Source organism: Ranitomeya variabilis, chromosome 3, assembly GCF_051348905.1.
Source record: "Ranitomeya variabilis isolate aRanVar5 chromosome 3, aRanVar5.hap1, whole genome shotgun sequence".
Lineage (NCBI taxonomy): Eukaryota > Metazoa > Chordata > Amphibia > Anura > Dendrobatidae > Ranitomeya > Ranitomeya variabilis.
In genome coordinates, this window is record NC_135234.1 from 373,232,639 (window position 1) to 373,254,478 (window position 21,840).

The 21,840-nt window shown below is 43.0% G+C and overlaps 1 protein-coding gene across 17 annotated transcripts in view; it reads right to left on the minus strand.

Moving 5' to 3' along the window:
* The window catches only part of MACF1 (microtubule actin crosslinking factor 1), a 377,759-nt gene that overhangs the window by 182,469 nt on the left and 173,450 nt on the right, over window positions 1-21,840 (minus strand). For all 17 annotated transcript variants that reach the window (XM_077295969.1, XM_077295955.1, XM_077295963.1 and 14 more), the window contains 19 exons: window positions 16,431-16,559; window positions 16,173-16,250; window positions 15,930-16,091; window positions 10,452-10,556; window positions 10,230-10,325; window positions 9,372-9,497; window positions 9,122-9,274; window positions 8,122-8,276; window positions 7,913-8,039; window positions 7,651-7,834; window positions 7,390-7,553; window positions 7,124-7,302; window positions 6,034-6,172; window positions 5,756-5,949; window positions 5,513-5,675; window positions 4,020-4,103; window positions 3,811-3,918; window positions 3,632-3,730; window positions 2,855-2,992 (listed from right to left, as the gene is read on the minus strand). In XM_077295969.1, coding sequence (XP_077152084.1) covers window positions 2,855-2,992; window positions 3,632-3,730; window positions 3,811-3,918; window positions 4,020-4,103; window positions 5,513-5,675; window positions 5,756-5,949; window positions 6,034-6,172; window positions 7,124-7,302; window positions 7,390-7,553; window positions 7,651-7,834; window positions 7,913-8,039; window positions 8,122-8,276; window positions 9,122-9,274; window positions 9,372-9,497; window positions 10,230-10,325; window positions 10,452-10,556; window positions 15,930-16,091; window positions 16,173-16,250; window positions 16,431-16,559 — 2,583 coding nt within the window. The remainder of the gene's footprint in view (window positions 1-2,854; window positions 2,993-3,631; window positions 3,731-3,810; window positions 3,919-4,019; window positions 4,104-5,512; window positions 5,676-5,755; window positions 5,950-6,033; window positions 6,173-7,123; window positions 7,303-7,389; window positions 7,554-7,650; window positions 7,835-7,912; window positions 8,040-8,121; window positions 8,277-9,121; window positions 9,275-9,371; window positions 9,498-10,229; window positions 10,326-10,451; window positions 10,557-15,929; window positions 16,092-16,172; window positions 16,251-16,430; window positions 16,560-21,840) is intronic.

The window sequence follows — 21,840 nt, forward strand, 5'->3', positions numbered from 1 at the left end:
GTGTGAGCCACGCCTCCTTGGGTAAAGACCATAGAGATTTGGCACTAAAAAAAAAGCCCATTTTATAAGACCATAAGACTGATTTATAAAGAAAGCAACAGAAATAAAGAAAATAAGAACAGAAACAGGCCACTTTTGACCATGTTATTTGTACCCACCAATATCTATTCCGTAATACAAACGTTACTTAGATGCTCGTGACTGCCACTTAAAGGGTTTAATTGTTAAAACAAAAAAAATGTATGATATATATATATATTTATATATATATATATATATATATATATATATATATATATATATATATATATATATATATATATATATATATATGTGTGTGTCTATAAAGCCGAGCGTGTGTGTGCGTGTAGCCACGCCCACTCCACAGAGCTCCGCCCACTCCGAATTGCCACAGGGACACCCAACAACAGTTGTGACACACAGCTTGCCCTCACATACATTGCACACACAGCTCTGGTGCAGGGACCCTCTGATCCCATGTATACGGGGTTACTATACTTCCTCCAGTGATATGATATAAGACCCTGCTGCTCTGTGACACGGGCTGGCACTTCTACTCCAGCACCAGCACAGCCCTGTGTCTGACTCCACCTCCCAAGCACGTGACTGGTCACATGGTCATGACATCATCACAGGTCCTTTAGCTGCACAGAATCTCGCATTTATCTAGAGTTCAGTCAGAGAAGAGAGGAAAAAAAGCCCAGAAACTCTCCGGACCCGGGATTGGATCTGTGCACCAGCTGCTGGCCTGGCAGGAAGGAGGAAAGAAGAAACCCACCACACACAGGTGGAGCCCACGCTGTCAGTCTGCGCTGGACAAGAGCAGCCACATGAACATTTGTAGACTGTGAGCCTTCGCGGGCAGGGTCCTCACTCCTCCTGTACCAGTTATGACTTGTATTGTTTAAGATTATTGTACTTGTTTTTATTATGTATACCCCTCCTCACATGTAAAGCGCCATGGAATAAATGGCGCTATAACAATAAATAATAATAATAATAATAATGAACACCAATATCATGTACGCCAGCAGGAAGAGGTGCAAACCTGAGTAGAAGGCGTAAGTCACTCCCGTGCCCCACTACAGGTTCCCGCAGGCCTAATACTGGCGGTGTGCGGCTCCTACGGCTGTGGGATTACATGTCAAGTGTACAGCCCGGGCACTCAGGGGTTAATGGGAACAACCTGAGAGCGGCCGAGGGCCAGTGTTGGCATGGTGGGGACGGGCCAGTGCTGGCATGGTGGGGACGGGCCAGTGCTGGCATGGAGGAGACTCTCGGTATTCAAGTGTTTCCAATTGCATATGGAAGAGGAGTGTGAGGTGCTGCCATAGGAGGTGTCTATAACGGAGAAAAGCTGTGCTGCAGAGAAATGCGGTGTATAAAGAAGAAGCGTGAACTGCAGGAGGAAGCTGTGTGAAAAGAAGCATGAGGTGCAGGAGGAATAAGGCCCCTTAACTGCCTCCATTATTTGTTATAACTAATCACAGTTAGTACTCTCTCTTGTCCCCTGTCTGGCTACTATAACCATACGAATACAATTTATGAGGTTTTCCTCTACAATAACTTACTTTTTTTTGCCATAAATGCTTAAGGGTAATGCCTCTAAAGATCCCCATATTCCTGTGTCCTATCACAAGCTATATTATCAAGGTGATCACTTCCTCTTTAAAATGCTCTGCTCCCTTCTGACTACATTTCCCATCATCTCTTGTGCTGGGTGGTAAGCCGACAGTGAGCACAGCCCCAGTAACCCTGCCAAAACCCCTCCAACCCTGCTTCCAGCATCACATATAGAATCAGCACAATCTCCTGTACAGGAAATAGAAGTAATGCACAAAGCACCAGAACAGCAGACCTGTCAATAATGATCATCCTATACTGCCCCCTTAATGATGATTGAATGGATGGTGAAAGCTATATGACTGTATACATATAGTAGAGAGGGTATAAAGAAGAGTGTGTACATATCTATACACATTGCTGTATAAAGATGCAAGGAGGCCAGCGGCGTCTGCAAGGAGGCCAGCGGCGTCTGCAAGGAGGCCAGCGGCGTCTGCAAGGAGGCCAGCGGCGTCTGCAAGGAGGCCAGCGGCGTCTGCAAGGAGGCCAGCGGCGTCTGCAAGGAGGCCAGCGGCGTCTGCAAGGAGGCCAGCGGCGTCTGCAAGGAGGCCAGCGGCGTCTGCAAGGAGGCCAGCGGCGTCTGCAAGGAGGCCAGCGGCGTCTGCAAGGAGGCCAGCGGCGTCTGCAAGGAGGCCAGCGGCGTCTGCAAGGAGGCCAGCGGCGTCTGCAAGGAGGCCAGCGCCTGTAAAGAGGGAGGTGCCTGCAAGGAGGGCAGTGCCTGCAACAGCGTGCAAAAGAGCAGTGTGAACGCCCAGCAATCAGATTCAAAGTCAAACTCTGGGAGATTTTGAGGCCACTTCATAGAAGTCAGGGGGTTCTCAGCCAGAAGTCATGTGACCAGGAGAGCAGCTCAGGTTACAGAAGGATTTGAGAAAGTAAGGTGTTTAGTGCTATGCTCATCTATGGCCACTGGTACAAATGAAATGGACTTGTAAAGTAGTGGCCAACCTTTAATATGCATCAGCTTTCCCAGAATACACGCTGAATGCACATTAAAAGCATGATGTGAATCTGGCCTTACACACACACAGAGTAGAAAATGTAAACTGCTTTTCTCATACATCATTCATGGATATGTAGAAAGTGCTGGTTACTCCCCCAGAATAGCGCAAAAAATACAAAGTTACACCAAAAATTGCAGATTATTTTTGTACATTATCAGGAAAACGGCAAAAAGACTAGAAATTACAAGCCAATCGCAGCTGCGTACCTTTTTCTCTGAGATTGACTTTTTCAGGTCAGCTCTGTTCCCTCCACTGGTTGACACCACATGGGAGAGACTAGAAACCCAGCCAGACAGTTGTTTCAGATCCTCAATACGCTTTTCTTTCTCCTCCTCAAGGACTTTCTACAGAGATGGAGAAGAATACATCATCCTGCCATACGCATATGCTTCAGCGCTCTACATCTACGTCTATTATATAGGGTCCATATTAGGATAAAAGATTACTAATCATGATGTTATCGATTGTACCCTACAAATGTGTGAACCACAATCACGTATCCAGGATGCACATATTACATCCATCCTGTTTTGTAGAAATTTTGCAGTTTCTTTAATAACTTTATTCTGATTTAACTGCGTTTTTGCCATTAGAAGAAGCAGAGGAAGTGTGCTTATACTGTTTACTCTATGCATCATTCATTCCAAGTCCGTGCTTTCTTGGGGCAACTCTCCAAGAATATTGTCTGTAAATCCAGCTAGAAGTGTCCAACACACTGGATGTATTCCTAGAATAAAGGTCCTATGTGGCCTAAATATTTGAATGCCTTAACCAATAAACTAACTGACCGAGGAATAAATCTGGTGCCTTTGACACTTTTCTAAGTGTGCCTATACCCTAATCAATGCTGGTAGTTGTGTCTGTATATTTCTATTCACATATGTGAATATCTCAATCAACCAGTCTAATGTCATAAGCATATTGGATGAGAATAGAAACCTATTTTCCATCAAATAATAAGACTCTTCTGTACACAACAATACCTCCTCTTCTTCAAGTCTCCGTAGGGAGTCGCTGATGTACTTCACATGCTGTGTAGTTAAAGTCACCAGAGCTGTATAGCGAGTGCGGAGATCCATAAACTGAACAAAGAAAAAAAGTTGCGGATTTGTAGAGCAGTAAAAGCCAAATATACAAGCTGATATAAAACACATCAGCCTACCTCTTGAGTGATAACATCTGAGGTAGACAGCATTCTTCTCCGCTTTAATGGAGACTTCTGCTGCGATTCTACAAAGGCCTTGTAGGTCATCAACTGCAGTTCATAATCCTTGAAAATATAATTTGTTGAGCACATTTTTAATAAACTAGGCATCACTGATACCAGAAACAGAATAGAGATGGATGTTGACTACTCTTCGGCGCGCTCACCTTCACAGACACAGAGTACTGCTGGGAGAGGCCTTGACATTCATCTAGACGAGACTGATTCCGCTCTATTTCAGCCACCAGTGCCTAAAAATAAAAAAAAATAAAAAAATGACTGAGGTCACAGTATGCACAGGGAAGAGCAGTGATCATACATTCTTTATGAAATCAATAGACTATAAAAAAGACTGAGCTTTGCAATATGTACCAGCACAATTTATATTCTAAATCATACAGCCTAAATTATAGCACGATTGGTCCTTTTTGCCGGGCCCATCCAGGTCACTAAACACGTACATACTAGCCTGTTTAGACTTGCTAATAAACGTTCTACACATACAGTAAAATTGTTAATAAAATTGTGTATATCATAAGAAAGTATGATATACACCACACACAGTATATCATGCTTTTGGCAGCACATCTCCTGCTGCCGAGAACAATCATTTTTATTGATGTCTTAAAAACCATTGTACCTGAAGACCAAGCCTTTTGCTCATTCATCAGGGGTGTATGTCAGTCTATTGCTATTATGAAGATTGTCTCTTCAGAGAGGAAGAGAGCTAGAACTCTAGTGCCACCTATTGGATTGCTACCTACCAATAGGTGGCACTAGAGTTCTAGCTCTCTTCCTCGCTGAAGAGACAATTTGCATAATTAGCATATTACCCAGAGGAGCATTGCGGCTTTAAGTCTTCTCATCTTGGCATGCTTAGCATGTCGATCTCCGCAAGAAGAAACAATACTTCTTGGATGTCAGTCTATTTACACAGACTAATCTATGGTGGAACAAACATTCTTACAAACCACCATTCACTTGGCTCGTCTAAATGGGGCATAAGTGTTAGTTCATGCCAAGTAATCCACTTTTACTCACCGACAGCAAAATCATAGTGATAAGTCAACTTGATAGAAAGCTAGCTGACCTAATTGTTTTTATTGCAAGGCCGACCAGAGTTAGTTACTGATACTGGCTTACTCTACTGCTTCCATAACGTCTATAGACTTAAACAGAGCTTAAGATCTACACTTGTGTTGTGTTTGCCGATGTTAGACTTGGTTGAACACCAAGGAACAATATACCCTTTAGCGCCCCAGTTCCACTCATTTCAGCAGAGCTGTCAGCCTGGCGAAAAAAGCACAAAGGCGCAAAATTTTGCTACTTTTCAAAGCTCTTACACCAGTTTTCTGGTGTAAAGGGGCCATGAATTGGCCTTGCAAGATCATTACTGGAGTAATGCTGTATAGATTCCTGGGCCACGATTAATCTAAGCTTTTATGTTAGAAAACTAGAGTAATAAGCTTTGAACAATTGAAAATCATTACATAATGCAAGGATGAGCAAAAATGCAACTTTTGGCACTTTCAAACCATTTTTGCCCAGCTCCAGTAAAGTAGGTGACCCAGGAGTGTGATTGGGAGGTGCAACCCGCACTCGTCAAATTCAAGATGCGCAGTGTCATTCATTAAGCTACAAATCTTACTCCAAAACTTACCGTTTGTTCATTTAACTGCTCAGACAAGACTCGTCTGTCTTCTGACTGTCCAGGCTTCATCATTTCCTGCTGTGATTTTGTGGCCTCTATCCACTGGATTAAACTGTCATGGCGCCCCCTGTAACTTTTCAGCACTTCTCGGATTGTGGCCAACTCCAGTTGCCTTCATTTCATTAAAGGAGACAGGGTAAGTAATCAAAGTTCAAATCTCATTTTGATGAAAATAAAAAGGAAAGCACATACCGTGTTTCCAGTTGAGTGTGCACGCCACCCCATCGCTCGCGAAGCTTCACAGTCTTTTCTTGAAATTGATCTACATCTAAACTGCGCTCTAGAGTCCTCTGATTTAGGCGATCTCTCACTTCTTTTGATTTGGCGACATCCTCTTCCAGTGCGGAAATTACACTGCCTTTCGCTATTGCTTCATTCAGCCATTGCTGTAAAACATCAGGTGGATCCTATATAACCCTATATCAAATATTTTCAAATGTTCACCAAAATAAAAGGTATAATGCACATACCTGTAATAAGTCTTGTTGACAATGAATAGCAACCGGATCTGCAGCAATTGTGTCTTCCTGACTCAGCCGGGTCTCAAAGCCTTTTACAAGAGCTTCTGCACCCTGCAGACTCCGTATAACTACGTCTACAGTTTTCAGTCTAAGAAGTTAGAATAATATAGTCATAGGGCTATACAGTAATATGGGCCAGAGTACAAGCCAGGGCTAGTAACATAATAAAAGCCTACCCAAACACTATAACAAGCACAGCATCAACAGCACCTTTGTGTCAGGTCCTACAATTCCTAAATCACCACTTATCTTGTGCCACTAAAATACTGAACTCAAAAGTCTATAAAAAAAAAAAGTGTCTTCACGTACTTTACAAACATGCTAACATCTGCATATAGGACAGTATTTGGTTTACTGAGTATCATAGTAGGTCTACTAAGCTATATCATACATCAAAACAAGTCTGCCGCCACATACACATGCCGGTCCAGTGTATGAAAAAAAGGACCACTTTTTGGTTTACAATGTAACAGGTGCCTATGAAACACCATCACGGCACGCGCTAAATATATAGCCCAGCTGTGATGTGAAAAGGCCCTTTTGTTATAAGGGGACATTTAGAAAAATCATCAATCTGAGGTTGCTCACTCTTTTTGTAAAGAAAAAAGCTTTGATCCTTTCGAGATATTTTTTTTTTAATGTTTATGGAGCTCAGTGTGAAACAGAATGAATAATGAAGAGCGACAGTGTGGGCCTGTGAATTGGAAGAAAATTAATTATTATGTATTATGGACTTTAAGACCAGGGAGATTATGAGAGTGTCAGCACATGCTGTAGACCAGAGTTCCTCAACTCCAGTCCTAAAGAGACACGTACAAGATCACATTTTCAGGATTTCCTTAGTATTGCCGAGGTGACAATTCCATCACCTGGGCAATACTAAGGAAATCCTGAAAACATGACCTATTGGTGGCCCTTGGGGACTGGAGTTGAGAAACACTGCTGTAAACCCAGGTCATTCACATGCTAAATGGGGCATAAAATATTAAGTAACTAACACTCACTAACATATTTACATTACTTAGCGACAAAAACTCACTTTTCCAAAAATACAGAAGACAGGCCATAGACTTGATCCATCCTCCCTACTAGAAGGTCCAGCTGTGAACGAACATTCGGGGTGCTGGAGCCAGATGGAGACATGTGCAAGAAATGGTCACAGCGCTCAGACACCAGTGAAAGCTCAGATTTTAACCTCTTTAGTTCCTCTTGCATTCTCTAAAATAAAGAACAAGAAAAAATAACTTAATTAAAAACATTAGGGCATACCAAGAAACCCATGTTATTTGTTGGACATGTGCAAACCTCTTGCTCTGCTATCTTAACAGCATTTTCATGAATAGCATCACCATCGCAGCCTGAGGGATTCTGCAACCTCCTCACCAGCCGCTGCTCACAGTCTTCTAAGTGCAGACGAATATTGTGGAGTTCTGATAAATATGTTTGTGCTACAGACTCATCTTTATCTTCTGAAAAGGGGGAAAAGAACAAAAAAAACTTGTTACTCTTGTCAGATTAACAGTTAGCAAGTGCTTCTCCTTATCGGCTCTATCCTGCATTCCTCACCAGCTTCTATTATGTCCACCATCTTCCTACATTGCTCCTTACAAGTCTCTACGTCTTGCTCCATGTTGAGGCGATCACTAGATGAGAATATTTGAGAGTCTTTGCTATCTTCCAGGAAATCATCCAGATGTGACTGGAGACTAGATAGTGTCTGAAGACGTTCTGCTAAAGGCAGAACCCTGAGCTAAAGACAAAGATCTGATTAGATACGATTTCAGCAGATGCCATGTTATTCCATTGACATTTAAGATGGACATCTCACCTTGTCCACGTTCCATCCTTGCACTAAGTCTACATCTTTGCGCAGATAATGCCAAGAAATCAGACTCTTTGTATTTACATGTAACTGATGCCAAAGCGCCATCACTTTCTGGTATAGCTGTTCCACCCTGCAAACATTCAAGCATTGTCAAATGATAGTATCCAAATACTCAGCAATAGCGACATAAGCATACGTAGCCATCTCTTCACCTGACAGCCATATCTATTGCTTCCTTATTGGGTGGAGGGATGAGAAAGCACACAGATGGTACCATGGCTTCATTTCCAGTTGGGCTAATCACTTTCCACTTTGTTCTTTGAGAGTTATCTTCAAGCACACATTCTTCATTCCTACATATCGTAATCTGTTAAGCAGAAAAAGTTCTCGATGTCATAAATAGTAAATCTCCATTAAAGCTGGCACTATCTCACACAACTCCAGCATTCACATGAATGTTAGACTCAGGCAAGCATTCACGTGAAAATACACAGCAGCAATGGTTTTGCCAGCAGCTATCTCGGCCGTCTCTCCCATACACAGGAGTGCTCGCTTGTTCTGAATAAGAGAGCCGCTGATGGAAATCTCTGGTGGCGGCTTATCTCACAGAGGGAACATAAAAGGATCGGAACCCTGAAATTGGACATGCCACAATGGTCAGAGGTCAGGGTACTCACTAGACTGGTGGGTGAACCCATTAACATCGCTGGGTTCAGTCAACGTTAATCTAATATTTACAGAGGCCTTAAAACCTACCCGACTCTTCAGAGAGATCAAGGGCTTGGATGACTAGTCTAAATGTTTGTAGGGTCCTTAAAGAAGTATTCCCTTCTCCAATATAATATCCCAATACGTAGTAGGTGTAATAATAATAATATTAGCAAATACCTCCAATTAGAAATGTAGTGTAGTTTTTCTGATTTGCTATGTCTCTTTCCTCATGCGCAGGCATTGCAGGCCATGGTTACGATCACAGATTTAGTGACAGCTAGTTGCTAGTGGTTGTAACCATGGATACCCAAGATCCTACAATGCCTGCACATGAGGAAAAAGACACAGTGAATCAGAAAAACTATGCTACATTACTAATTTGTGGTATTTGCTAATATTATTATTAAACCTACTACATATTGGGATAGGATCTTGGAGATGGGAATACCCCTTTAAAGCTTTGCCACAGGAAAATATTTTCCATGGAATCACATTTCCTACCTCAATTTGTCGGTAATCACACACCGCTCTGATGGGCAGGGTTCCACTTAGACTATGTTCAGGATTTCTGGGCCTAAGTTGTACAATGTTCCTGGATCTCCCCACCAAACTGGCCATGGTACTCCTGGATTGGACGAGTTGTTCTTTCTCTTCCTAACAAAAGATCATGAAGGCCAAGATGTTAACACAAAACTATAAGGGGATATTATAAAAGGTGAACTGAAAACAAATGATTGAAATCCTGTCTTACCATAGCGTCCTGCAACATATCTTCCAGTCGGTTCATACTCGTATTGCGGTCAGAGGAATATTTCCTTTTTATTGATTCCTGGAGATTTTTCAGATAAATTTCTGATTCCCGCACATCACTGAAGAACTGTGGGATAACAGTGATGGATCAGCATTAAGGGTTTATTCCCACCTTGATACATGGGTATTCTCAGATTGGTATTTACAATTTACTGCTTGTTAACATTTTCAGATGGTCTTGAGAGATTAACACTTTTTAAAAGAAGATGAGAAGAGCATATAAGCTCTTTTCCACTGAATTTCTAAGTTGTTTTGACGTTGACCAGGATCATTGGAAAGCGTCGTTACCTCCTAATGCCGTCAAACTTAAATAGAATTTGTAACCAGGGCTTTTTGCTTCCAAAACTGAGAGTAGCATAATAAAGGGAAAGACACCCTGAGTCCAGTGATATATCACTTACCACTGATTGGCAGCTTTCTGCTTATGCATAGTGTACACCAAATTTCCAATTAGTGGTGTGAGCGGGGTTATACAGAGATCAGAATTAATAGAGCTGCTGGATCTGCATCAGATAAAACAGTTCTTAATCAAAATTGCAGCAACCAGTAAAGTAAGTGATACATCGCTGGAATCGGGAGCTCTGCCCCTACATCATGCAGTTCTCAGATGATTTGGTAGCTAAACAGCAGTGGTGGTCAGTTTCACAGGCAATGAGCTGCATTAAAAAAATAGCTGACATTTTTATTTAAGCAGTAAATTGCAAAAGTGCTTGTTTTTACATCCACTGGTGCAGATAGGAACAATCCTTAAAGAAACATGAAAACAATGTCCTGTTCATACAAATGACAATTACCTTACCTGAAAATAAGCAGAATTTTCTTTTAAATGCTGCTCTACACAAAGACATAACTGCTGTACCCATTGCCATTGGGAGACAACCGCAGCACTGTATGCCTAAATTAAAAATAATTGCATGCAAGGAAAAAGACAGTTAGACCCTCGGCAGAATGGCTTTCTTAGGGGCTATGTACAGTATATTTATCCATACTACAGGTAAAGGCAATCAGACTTCTAACGCACTTCTACAGTTTGTTTTGCTGGATGATTTTCCAACGACAGAAGTTCAGCAGTTTCTTGCAAAGACTGAATGACATCGTGCTTCTGCTCCAGTTCCTCTGTAAGTTCCTGAAGAAGAGAGGTGGAAAACACTGATGATGATATTGCATGCATATTAACCCCTTCACCCCCAAGGGTGGTTTGCACGTTAATGACCGGGCCAATTTTTACAATTCTGACCACTGTCCCTTTATGAGGTTATAACTCTGGAACAATTCAACGGATCTTGGCGATTCTGACATTGTTTTCTCGTGACATATTGTACTTCATGATAGTGGTAAAATTTCTTTGATATTACCTGCGTTTATTTGCAAAAAAATGGAAATTTGGCGAAAATTTTGAAAATTTTGCAATTTTCCAACTTTTAATTTTTATGCCCTTAAATCACAGAGATATGTCACACAAAATACTTAATAAGTAACATTTCCCACATGTCTACTTTACATCAGCACAATTTTGGAACCAAAATTTTTTTTTGTTAGGGAGTTATAAGGGTTAAAAGTTGACCAGCAATTTCTCATTTTTACAACACCATTTTTTTTTAGGGACCACATCTCATTTGAAGTCATTTTGAGGGGTCTATATGATAGAAAATACCCAAGTGTGACACCATTCTAAAAACTGCACCCCTCAAGGTGCTCAAAACCATATTCAAGAAGTTTATTAACCCTTCTGGTGCTTCACAGGAATTTTTGGAATGTTTAAATAAAAATGAACATTTAACTTTTTTTCACAAAAAATTTACTTCAGCTCCAATTTGTTTTATTTTACCAAGGGTAACAGGAGAAAATGGACCCCAAAAGTTGTTGTACAATTTGTCCTGAGTACGCCGATACCCCATATGTGGGGGTAAACCACTGTTTGTGCGCATGACCGAGCTCGGAAGCGAAGGAGCGCCATTTGACTTTTCAATGCAAAATTGACTGGAATTGAGATGGGACGCCATGTTGCGTTTGGGGAGCCCCTGATGTGCCTAAACATTGAAACCCCCCACAAGTGACACCATTTTGGAAAGTAGACCCCCTAAGGAACTTATCTAGAGGTGTGGTGAGCACTTTGACCCACCAAGTGCTTCACAGAAGTTTATAATGCAGAACCGTAAAAATAAAAAATCATATTTTTTCACAAAAATTATCTTTTCACCCCCAATTTTTTATTTTCCCAAGGGTAAGAGAAGAAATTGGACCCCAAAAGTTGTTGTACAATTTGTCCTGAGTACGCTGATACCCCATATGTGGGGGTAAACCACTGTTTGGGCGCATGGGAGAGCTCGGAAGGGAAGTAGCACCGTTTGACTTTTCAATGCAAAATTGACAGGAATTGAGATGGGACGCCATGTTGCGTTTGGAGAGCCCCTGATGTGCCTAAACATTGAAACCCCCCACAAGTGACACCATGTTGGAAAGTAGACCCCCTAAGGAACTTATCTAGATGTGTGGTGAGCGCTTTGACCCACCAAGGGCTTCACAGAAGTTTATAATGCAGAGCCGTAAAAATAAAACAAATTTTTTCCCACAAAAATTATTTTTCAGCCCCCAGTTTTGTATTTTCCCGAGGGTAACAGGAAAAATTGGACCCCAAAAGTTGTTGTCCAATTTGTCCTGAGTGCGCTGATACCCCATATGTGGGGGGGAACCACCGTTTGGACGCATGGAAGGGCTCGGAAGTGAAGGAGCGCCATTTGGAATGCAGACTTAGATGGAATGGTCTGCAGGCGTCACATTGCGTTTGCAGAGCCCCTAATGTACCTAAACAGTAGAAACCCCCCACAAGTGACACCATGTTGGAAAGTAGACCCCCTAAGGAACTTATCTAGATGTGTGGTGAGTAGTGTTGAGCATTCCGATGCTGCAAGTATCGGGTATCGGCCGATACTTGCTGTATCGGAATTCCGATACCGGGATTCCGATACTCTTGTGGTATCGGGTATCGGGTATCGCAACAACATTAATGTTAAAATGTGTAAAAGAGAGAATTAAAATAAAAAATATCGCTATACTCACCTGTCCGACGCAGCCGGGACTTCAGCGAGGGAACCGGCAGCGTTGTTTGTTTAAAATTTGCGCTATTACTTGGTTACGTGAATTCCCGGCTTGTGATTGGTCAGGTCGGCCATGTTGCCGGGACGCGGACCAATCACAGCAAGCCGTGACGAAATTACGTCACGGCTTGCTGTGATTGGTCCGCGTCCCGGCAATATGGCCGCCCTGACCAATCACAAGCCGTGACGTCACGGGAGGCTGGACACGCGCCCATTTTAAAATGAGCGCGTCCAGCCTCCCGGCTTGTGATTGGTTGACCGCGGCGCAACCAATCACAAGCCGTGACGTCACGGGAGGCTGGACACGCGCCCATTTTAAAATGAGCGCGTGTCCAGCCTCCCGTGACGTCACGGCTTGTGATTGGTCAGGGCGGCCATATTGCCGGGACGCGGACCAATCACAGCAAGCCGTGACGTAATTTCGTCACGGCTTGCTGTGATTGGTCCGCGTCCCGGCAACATGGCCGACCTGACCAATCACAAGCCGGGAATTCACGTAACCAAGTAATAGCGCGAATTTTAAACAAACAACGCTGCCGGTTCCCTCGCTGAAGTCCCGGCTGCGTCGGACAGGTGAGTATAGCGATATTTTTTATTTTAATTCTTTCTTTTACACATTTATATGGTTCCCAGGGCCTGAAGGAGAGTTTCCTCTCCTTCAGACCCTGGGAACCATCAAGGATACCGTCCGATACTTGAGTCCCATTGACTTGTATTGGTATCGGGTATCGGTATCGGATTGGATCCGATACTTTGCCGGTATCGGCCGATACTTTCCGATACCGATACTTTCAAGTATCGGACGGTATCGCTCAACACTAGTGGTGAGCGCTTTGACCCACCAAGGGCTTCACAGAAGTTTATAATGCAGAGCCGTAAAAATAAAAATAAAATTTTTTCCCACAAAAATTATTTTTCAGCCCCCAGTTTTGTATTTTCCCGAGGGTAACAGGAGAAATTGGACCCCAAAAGTTGTTGTCCAATTTGTCCTGAGTGCGCTGATACCCCATATGTGGGGGGAACCACCGTTTGGATGCATGGGAGGGCTCAGAAGGGAAGGAGCGCCATTTGGAATGCAGACTTAGATGGAATGGTCTGCAGGCGTCACATTGCGTTTGCAGAGCCCCTAATGTACCTAAACAGTAGAAGCCCCGCACAAGTGACCCCATTTTGGAAACTAGACCCCCCAAGGAACTTATCTAGATGTGTTGTAAGAACTTTGAACCCCCAAGTGTTTCACTACAGTTTATAACGCAGAGCCGTGAAAATAAAAAATATTTTTTTTTTCCCACAAAAATTATTTTTTAGCCCCCAGTTTTGTATTTTCCCAGGGGTAAAAGGAGAAATTGGACCCCAAAGGTTGTTGTCCTATTTGTCCCGAGTACGCTGTTACCCCATATGTTGGGGTAAACCCCTGTTTGGGCACACGGGAAAGCTCGGAAGGGAAGGAGCACTGTTTTACTTTTTCAACGCAGAATTGGCTGGAATTGAGATCGGACGCCATGTCGCGTTTGGAGAGCCCCTGATGTGCCGAAACAGTGGAAACCCTCCAATTATAACTGAAACCCTAATCCAAACACACCCCTAACCCTAATCCCAACAGTAACCCTAACCACACCTCTAACCCTGACACACCCCTAACCCTAATCCCAACCCTATTCCCAACCGTAAATGTAATCTAAACCCTAACCGTAACTTTACCCCAACCCTAACCCTAACTTTAGCCCCAACCCTAACTGTAGCCTTAACCCTAGCCCTAATGGGAAAATGGAAATAAATACATTTTTTTTTTCCCTAACTAAGGGGGTGATGAAGGGGGGTTTGATTTACTTTTATAGCGGGTTTTTTAGCGGATTTTTATGATTGGCAGCCGTCACACACTGAAAGACGCTTTTCATTGCAAAAAATATTTTTTGCGTTACCACATTTTGAGAGCTATAAATTTTCCATATTTTGGTCCACAGAGTCATGTGAGGTCTTGTTTTTTGCGGGACGAGTTGACGTTTTTATTGGTAACATTTTCGGACATGTGACAGTTTTTGATCGCTTTTTATTCCGATTTTTGTGAGGCAGAATGAACAAAAACCAGCTATTCATGAATTTCTTTTGGGGGAGGCGTTTATACCGTTCCGCGTTTGGTAAAATTGATAAGCAGTTTTATTCTTCGGGTCAGTACGATTACAGTGATACCTCATTTATATTATTTTTTATGTTTTGGCGCTTTTATATGATAAAAACTATTTTATGGAAAAAATAATTATTTTTGCATCGCATTATTCTCAGGACTATAACTTTTTTATTTTTTTGCTGATCATGCTGTATAGCGGCTCATTATTTGCGGGACAAGATGACGCTTTCAGCGGTACCATGGTTATTTATATCTGTCTTTTTGATCGCGTGTTATTCCACTTTTTGTTCGGCGGTATGATAATAAAGCGTTGTTTTTTGCCTCGTTTTTTTTTTTTTTTTTTCTTACGGTGTTTACTGAAGGGGTTAACTAGTGGGCCAGTTTATAGGTCGGGTCGTTACGGACGCGGCGATACTAAATACGTGTACTTTTATTGTTTTTTTTATTTTATTTAGATAAAGAAATGTATTTATGGGAATAATATTTTTTTTTTCCATTATTTTGGAATATTTTTTTTTTTTTTTTTTTTTACACATTTGGAAATTTTTTTTTTAACTTTTTTACTTTGCCCCAGAGGGGGACAATACAGATCGGTGATCTGCCAGTTTGCATAGCACTCTGACAGATCACCGATCTGAGAGAAGTGCAGGCTGCTTCACAGTGCCTGCTCTGAGCAGGCTTCTGTGAAGCCACCTCCCTCCCTGCAGGACCCGGATCCGCGGCATCTTGGATCCGGGTCTGGAGCAGGCAGGGAGGGAGGTAAGACCCTCGCAGCAACGCGATCACATCGCGTTGCTGCGGGGGGCTCAGGGAAGCCCGCAGGGAGCTCCCTCCCTGCGCGATGCTTCCCTGCACCGCCGGCACATCGCGATCATGTTTGATCGCGGTGTGCCGGGGGTTAATGTGCCGGGAGCGGTCCGTGACTGCTCCTGGCACATAGTGCCGGATGTCAACTGCGATAGGCAGCTGACACCCGGCCGCGATCGGCCGCGCTCCCCCCGTGAGCGCCGCCGATCGCGCTGGACGTACTATCCCGTCCGTGGTCATGGGGGCCCACCCCACCTCGACGGGATAGTACGTCCGATGTCAGGAAGGGGTTAATGAATTAGAACCCATCCCAAAACTTGTTAAAGAGTTGATTGTGACATAGGATGGCTACTTCCAACAGGTGGCGCTATAGAGTTCAAGTCCTCTTTTTCTTTGCAGAGGCAATTTGCATATTAAATAACCCATTCCAAAAGCATTCATTTTACATCAAGTATGCAACGCTTACAGAAAAGTAATCCTTCTTCATCTCCATGTTGGAATTTCCATCACTCCAGTCATAAGCAAGCTCATCCTCTTCCTTCTCATTCAACCAGATGATCTGTGCGGTAGCTCGAGACACAAAATTATGGAGGCTCTCTAAATGGCGGAAACGGGAGCTTGAGGTTTCCTACAGAGAACAGCAGTAAAACCGGACCTTTAGAAGCTGTAAAAGTATACTTCTAATATTTTATGCCATAAATCTCCTTACCCTTAGTTTGCAGTACTGTACTTCAAGCTTGTTTAATGTCTCTCTGTAGCTGCTGCGGAAATTAGGAGACATTTTAACCTAAAATGAAAGATTTGACATTTTAATTTCTTTCTATAACATGGCCACAAAATCTATATGTTTTACAAGGTGGAAACTCTGGTAATTGCAAAGATAACCCTATACATAAAAAATTAATAATGACCTGACTCCCAGTTATTACACAGATGTGCGGCTAGGAATACGTTTCTACAGACCCACCTCATAACTCCTTGCTTCTCGCAAACTGGAGGACAACTCCTCCACACTGGTGTGTACTTGGCGCTGGTTTTCTAGCTGGCTCTCCACACTTGGAAGATCACTGCCCCATTCTGCACGTTCCAATTTTAACTAAAGGGAAAAAAAATAAAGGGGCTTACACAATTGTTAGACACTTTTGCTTTTACATATTCATTGTAATAAGCGAGTAACATAATAAATCCTTTGCTTCATTTTTCAATTAGACTACTACAGTAGATACAGTTGTGGCAAAAGTTAAGACTGACACAAATTTGGATTATCAAAAAATTCCATGCTTTAAGTTTTTATTGTGCCAATTTGCTCTAGATTGTTCTGAACATTGTTCGGCTGAATTGCAAATGTAAAATCAACCATTTATCGGATCATTAAGAATGTCAAAGAGAGATTCAATTGTTGTGAAGAGAGATTCAGGACCCCAAGAAAGTCTAAAGAGGATTCAGCTACGGGACTGGTTCAAAACAAATGTGGAGCTTGCTCTGGAACGGCAGCAGGCAGGGTGTTGTGAATCTGGAGTGAGACAATGATTTTGGAGGCTGGCTTGGTGTCAAGGAGAGCAGCAAAGAAGCCGCTGTGTACTGAGGTAGTCAGGAGAGAAAGCCACAGTCTGAATGATTGTTCGGCCGACAGCTATCCATCTACTGTGTATGGATCCCCTAAGAGAAACACTACACCTACCTAAAGCAGCCACCTATGATATGATGCACGTAGCCAATATAAACTACGCAAACACTTAGCCATTACAAGAAAGTCCAAAAAACATCTACCCACGTCTCTCTTGTTCTGATCAATTCCAGAGGCGTTTTCTTAGGTAAGCTTCCCGCTTGGGTTTAGTGGCCCTTTAATTTTTTTATAGCCCTGATGAAAGTGGAATTATGCTTCACTGGGGAACAGCAGATCACTGTTGCAACTTACTAATACCATATACATTGGGCCTGATCTATTATTAGTTTAGGAAATGAAAGTTGGATTCTTAACAACAAGATCAGTTTTTTTTTTATTCTTACAAGATGATACACAAATCAAACTGAAATAAGAAAACAAAAATTGTTGTGAAAATGCCACCGAGCACTTCACAGTTGTATGCAATTGTATGTTAAAGGGATACACTTTGTAAAATAGGCATTCAAAAATCCTGCTAATGGACTAAGGTCTGAGACAAGCAGTGTCGGAGATGCTTTAAAAATAAAAAATAGCGTTCAGAGTGCCTAAAAAGTAGATTTCAAGATGTCCAGAGTTCATGTATTCCTATGATACCATACACGCATCCTCACAAAATCATCAAATCTGCAGACACTAAATACAGTGGTTAAAATAAGTATTTGATACACTGCCGATTTTGCAAGTTTTTCCACCTACAAAGAATGGAGAGATCTGTAATTTTTAACGTAGGTTCACTTCAACTGTAAAAGACAGAATCTTAAAAACAAATCTAGAAAATCACATTGCATGGTTTGGCATAATTAATTTGCATTTTATTGTAAGAAATAAGTATTTGATACAATAGAAAAATAAAACTTAATATTTGGTGCAGAAACCTTAGTTTGCAATTACAGAGAACAGTTGTTTCCTTTAGTTCTTGACCAAGTTTGCACACACTGCAGCAGGGATTTTGGCCCACTCATCCATAGAGATCTTCTCCAGATCTTTCAGGTTTCGGGGCTGTCGCTGGGTAACACGGATTTTCATCTCCCACAAAAGATTTTATATTGTATTCAAGTCTGGACATTGGCTAGGCCACTCCAGGACTTTGAAATGCTTCTTAGGGTGCCACTCCTTAGGCTGGGTTCACATTGCGTTATGGCAGTCCGTTAGACGTGGTGTAACGCAGTCCGTTAATGCTGCCATTAACCCCCTATTATCGGGCACATCTCCAACGCATACCATAATTGGCATGAGCTAGCGATGAGCCGTCATTCAGTGAAGGAGCCTCGGATGCGGGCTACAGCGTCTGAGGCTCCGTCACCGCTAGCACAGATGAATCATCTGCACTGGCGGTATAGCATAACGCGATGGCGTGTATGCTATAGCGTTAACGCAACAGTCAACGCAAAGCGTTGAATAGGCTGCTTTAACGCAATGTGAACCTGGCCTTAGTTGCCCTGGCTCTGTGTTTCCACGACCCATCTTGAAAGATCTTACTGACAGAAGGAGGTTGTTGGCCAAAATCTTGTGATACATTAGCCCATTAATCTTCCCTTCAATACATGCAGTTGTTATATCCCCTTTGCAGAAAAGCACCCCCAAACTATGACGTTTCTCCCACCATGCTTCAAGGTTGGACGTTGTTCTTGGGGTTGTACTCATACATTTTCTTCAACCAATCGCAGCGAGTGGAGTTGATACAAAAAGTTCTATTTTGGTCTCATTTGACCACATGACCTTCTCAAATGCCTCTTCTGGATCATCCACATAGTCACTGGCGAACTTTAAATGGTTTGGACATGTGCTGGCGTTAGCAGGGAGACCTTGTGTGCCCTGCAGGATTTTAATCTATGACGACGTAGTGTGTTACACAGTAATGTTTGAGACTGTGGTCCCAGCTCTCTTCAGGTCATTGACCAGGTCATCCTGTATAGATCTGGGACAATTCCTGACACCTCTCAGAATCATCCTTACCCCATGAGGCGAGATCTAGCATGGAGCCCCAGACCGAGGAAGATTGACACATCTTGTGTTTCTTCCATTTTCTAATAATGGCGCCAACAGTTGTTGCCTTTCCACCAAGCTGCTTGGCTATTGTCGTGTAGCCCATCCCAGCCTTGTGCAGGTCTACAATTTTGTCCCTGGTGTCCTTAGACATCTCTTTTGTCTTGACCAAGGTGGAGAGGTTGGAGTGTGATTAATCAAGTGTGTGAACATGTGTCTTTTATACAGGAAAAAGGTAGAAACGGGTGCAATTAATGCAGGTAATGAGAGCAGAGTAGGGCTTCTTAAAGAAAACTAACAGGTCTGTGAGAGCCAGAATTCTTGCTGGTTGGTAGGCAATCAAATACTTATTTCATGCAATAAAATGCACTTTATTTAAAAATCATACAATGCGATTATTATTTATTTTTTATTTTTTTTATTCTCTTATGTTGAAGTTTACCTACCATAAAAATTACAGACCTCTCCATTCTTATTAGGCGAGAACTTGAAAATTGGCAGTGTATCAAATTATTATTTATTATTATAGAGCCATTTATTCCAAGGCACTTTACATGTGAGGAAGGATATACAGAAAAACAAGTACAATAATCTTAAACAATACAGGTCACAACTGGCACAGGAGGAGAGAAGACCCTGCTCGCGAGGGCTCACAATCTACAAGGGATTAGTGAGGATACAGTAGGCGAGGGTAGAGCTGGTCGTGCAGCGGTTTGGTCGATCGGTGGTTACAAGATTTTTGGTTACTCACCTCAAAATCTGTTTATCGCTTCATTGGGGGACACAGGAAGCCATGGGGTGTATGCTGCTGCCACTAGGAGGCTGACACTATGCACAAAAAAAGTTAGCTCCTCCTCTGCAGTGTACACCCCACCGACCGGAACTAGGATAATCAGTTAGTGAGAAAGCAGTAGGAGAAGCAACATGACAAAGAGAAACAAAACAGACTCAAACTGTAACAACGTAATACAGTAACCACAGCTGCAAAACATGGGAGGGTGCTGTGTCCCCCAATGAAGGATACGAGAAACAGATTTTACGGAGAGTAACAAAAAATCCTGTTTTCTCTATCACTTCATTGGGGGGGGGGGAATACAGGAAACCATGGGACGTCCCAAAGCAGTCCATGGAGAGGGAACGGCAGAAACTCCATTCAGGTCAGAGAACTAACCATTGCTGCCTACAAAATCCTTCTACCTAGGCTGGCATCCGCCGAATCATAGGTTTGGACCCTGTAAAATTCGGCTAATATGTGGATGGAGGATCAGGTTGCCTAATTGTAGAGATGCAGGGCGGGGGCCCTATGGTATACCGCCCAGGAGGCGCCCTCTGCCCAGGTAGAGTGTGCCTTAAACCCATGAGAAGCCGCTCTGTTCTGACCCGGTATGCCTCGAAAATGATCGTCTGGATCAAGCAAGCAATTGCTGTCCTAGAGGCCGAAAGGCTTCTGCACACTCCCCTCAGGAATAACAAAGAGTCTCTCTTCCGAAAGGGGAGAGGTCATAGCCAAATAGACGCGCATCGCCTTGACTAGGACTAAACTGATCAGAAAAACTATAGACAAAAAAAGGGGGACACCAACTTGGGAAGGAGAGAAGGTATAGGTTGACAGGAAAAAAAAAAGCCAATTCTGAGACACTCTTAAAGGAGGTGATGGCCCCAAGAAACACCACCTTCCAAGACAGAGAGACTTCTCGAAGTGGTTCAAGTGAGAACTTCTAAAGGGTCTCCAGGACTAAACTGAGGTCCCAGGGGTCCACGGTAGGTGGGCACGGCGTGCGCCACTCCCTGGAAAAAAGTTCTGACATGAAAAACTGGAGGAAAAATCCGTCTGCAAAAAAAAAAAAAGGATGGGAAGCACTGACACCTAGTCCTTTAGCGACCAAGAACTCTGGTGGCAGAGTGGCCCTTCAGACAGAAGATCCGTTCTGTCTGAGAGCCTCCAGTAAATGTCCACAAGAAGGGCAACAAACAGAAGTGGTCCTGCCAGACATAGAGATAGGTGTCCATGGAGAACATTAACTCCTGCGATTCCATGGAAGCAGTTACGGAACGAAGAGACTCCATTGTGAAATAACACAGATGGACCCTTTTGTTCAGTAATTTTAGATCCAAGATGGGTCATGCGGAGGAAAATCTGCCAGGACTGGTCCTGGAGGATCTACCCTGCGCATTACGGGAGCACCCAGATTGGGAGGATTTAAATGAAACCCTTTTCCGAGTCTGTGGCCTCTCTTGGTGGGAGAAAACCTTCGAGAAACGATGAGAGGGCCGAAAGGACCGAAACTCATGCTTTAAAGGAGGACGGCGAGGTTTGGCTTGAGGAAGGAGAGAGCTCGTCACTCCAGTGGCCTTCGTAATAATTTGGTCCAGCTTGGAGCCAAAAAGACAGGAACCCGGGAAAAGCAAGTTGGTAAGGGACTTTTTTTTTTTTTTTTTAAGATAAGTCCGCCTGCCACACCTTAAGCCAAATGGTCCTTCGGATGGCCACTATATTTCCGGAAGACTGAGCAGCACATGAAGCAGGGTCCAGGCAGGCAGATACCATGTACTTCCATGCGTGACAAATTTGGTCTGCGAGGTCATCCAATTCCTTCGTCGGGCTCCAGAAAGAATGCCCTGACGGAGCTGTGAGCAGGTGATGGCAAAGACAGGACCCAATGTAGAAGTGGCCGCTTCAATGCTGACCTTGTAAAGGACTCTATGAGCCTGTCACTGGTGTCCT